The 2,255-nt window shown below is 30.5% G+C and overlaps 1 protein-coding gene across 1 annotated transcript in view; it reads left to right on the forward strand.

Moving 5' to 3' along the window:
• The window catches only part of LOC108688681 (isocitrate dehydrogenase [NAD] subunit beta, mitochondrial), a 3,090-nt gene extending 2,000 nt beyond the window's left edge, over positions 1–1,090 (forward strand). Inside the window, exons 5-6 of the mRNA XM_018195020.1 lie at positions 32–221; positions 502–1,090. Of these exons, the coding sequence (XP_018050509.1) occupies positions 32–221; positions 502–732 (421 nt within the window). The 3' untranslated portion in view covers positions 733–1,090. The remainder of the gene's footprint in view (positions 1–31; positions 222–501) is intronic.
• Positions 1,091–2,255: the final 1,165 nt, after the last annotated feature.

The following is a 2,255-nucleotide window of genomic DNA, read 5'->3' on the forward strand; positions in this document are numbered from 1 at the left end:
TACTTTATATTCCTATTTTTTAATGAAACAGGATTACGTTCGAGACGATGATCGTCGATAATTGTACCATGCAGATGGTTTCTAATCCACATCAATTCGACGTTATGGTAATGCCGAATTTGTATGGAAATATTGTGGATAATCTCGCGTCCGGTTTGGTCGGTGGTGCCGGAGTCGTCGCAGGTGCCAGTTACAGCGCTGAGTGTGTCGTCTTTGAACCAGTAATGTATCTGATTTTATATATATATATATATACACATATATTTGGACAAAAAAATTATATTCAAAGTGCAATTAAAATTAAAAAGAATTTCTAAAATTTAACATACACCAATTTTAAAACATAAGTTACTTAGGTCCAATTACATCAATGTCACTTTAATTTTAAGTGAGACTTAAAACTCTATTTTAAAGCCAAAAAGAGACAGAAAGAGTTTTAAGCCTCGCTTAAAATCAAAGTAACGGTGCAATCAGGCTTTAGAATCTCGTATTCTTCAACAGGGCGCAAGGCACACGTATTCCGAGGCGGTTGGCAAGAACGTCGCGAATCCAACGGCGATGTTGCTATGTGCGGTGAAGCTTCTGAATCATGCGAATTTGAAACGCTATGGTGAGCAGATCCGGGAGGCGTTAAACCGTGTGTTGAACGATGGAAAGGTGCTAACAAAAGATCTGGGTGGGCAAAGCTCGACGACGGAGTTCACCGCTGCCGTGATAAATAGCCTGCGCTAAAACTTGTAACATAAGAGAACGTAGACCTTACATTGTGAATTCATTTTTATCTGAAATGATTGTGTAAATCGTAGCATCACCCGTTATAGGGTATATCTAACTCACATATAATATCATAAAATTTGTAAAGCTATATTATTCTAGAAATCTATAATGATGCAAATTTTCATTTGCAAGAGTAACCTTCTGTATGTTCTACGAACAGAAAGAAATCCAAAGTTTTTTGCAATTGCCAGATTGCAAAAATCCAAATGCGGATGAGCGGACTGCACAATTAGTTCTATAATAGACCAAAACATAGACACAATTGTATCATATCTATATATAGAATAAATTATACGCTATCTTGTACATCCTATTAAAAATGTCAAGCTCTCCTTATTTCATAATTAGAAATAATGATATAAATACACATATATCTTTACATTTCACAGTCATCTTTGATAAAATTGTTAAATGAAAATGTTAAAATTACTTTGGAAAATTACAGTAATTAATATTTATCTTTAATTGATTTTTCTGATTATTTTATTTTCACCCCTATTTTCTAATATTTGTGAAATAAATGGTTCATAATTTAATAAACATATACAGGAAAGCTCCTTTTTATGAGATAAGTGCCTAGTATGAGATAGCGGTGTTTCCGCTAAATTAATAAACGTTATCTATTCCACCATGAATTTATCCTTCCTTGGATTGAAAACTATTAAGAAAAATTCATTATTACATCGTGCCTATAGTCATTGCAGAAAAAAATTTTAAAATTTGAATGTCTTCAAGTTTCATTGAAATGAGCTTTTAAACCTTGTTTATTATTTAATAAATATTTGGCAACAAATTCTTTATGTGATAGAGTAAGATTGTACTAATAGAAAAATATGGGATATATTAAATTGCTTAATTACAAAAGTTAGATTTGATGATCGTAAAATCGTAAGGCGTGAAAATATGAGATACCCAGGGTATTTCTAATATAATATGAAATAACCTTCTATGTCATAGTGAAAATTGTTGCTTAACTATAAATGTGATTGTACAATAATAAAAAGGACAATCAGAATAAACATTGAGTGCCTGTTTCTGCGATACTTGATTCCAATTATCTGAAGACGAGTCCTAGGTACAATGCATTACATACTCATTTTGCGCGCACACTGACTATGTTTGTATTTTAGAACATTAAATAAAGTTTTTTAATTGCAATACTGATACTTTACGTTTTATTATCGATTTCTCAGGGCATTTCATATTAGGAGCAATTTTTTGATTTTGCGATTTGCTCACTTTTTACTTTTCTTTAATTTATAAAAAAAATTAATTTGAATTAAATTTTATATAACAGCATTATCTTAAAGTTTATTAAATTCCTCCTTCAAAATAACCTATTATTTTTTTAAATTCTGCCCATAGATTTTTAACATTTACCCAAAATAAATTCGATATCTCATAATAAGGGCCTTTCTTCTCTCTCTTTAAATATACATTTATAATACATAAATACATATTATATACATATATATTAT

The sequence above is a fragment of the Atta colombica genome, unplaced genomic scaffold, assembly GCF_001594045.1.
Source record: "Atta colombica isolate Treedump-2 unplaced genomic scaffold, Acol1.0 scaffold238, whole genome shotgun sequence".
Lineage (NCBI taxonomy): Eukaryota > Metazoa > Arthropoda > Insecta > Hymenoptera > Formicidae > Atta > Atta colombica.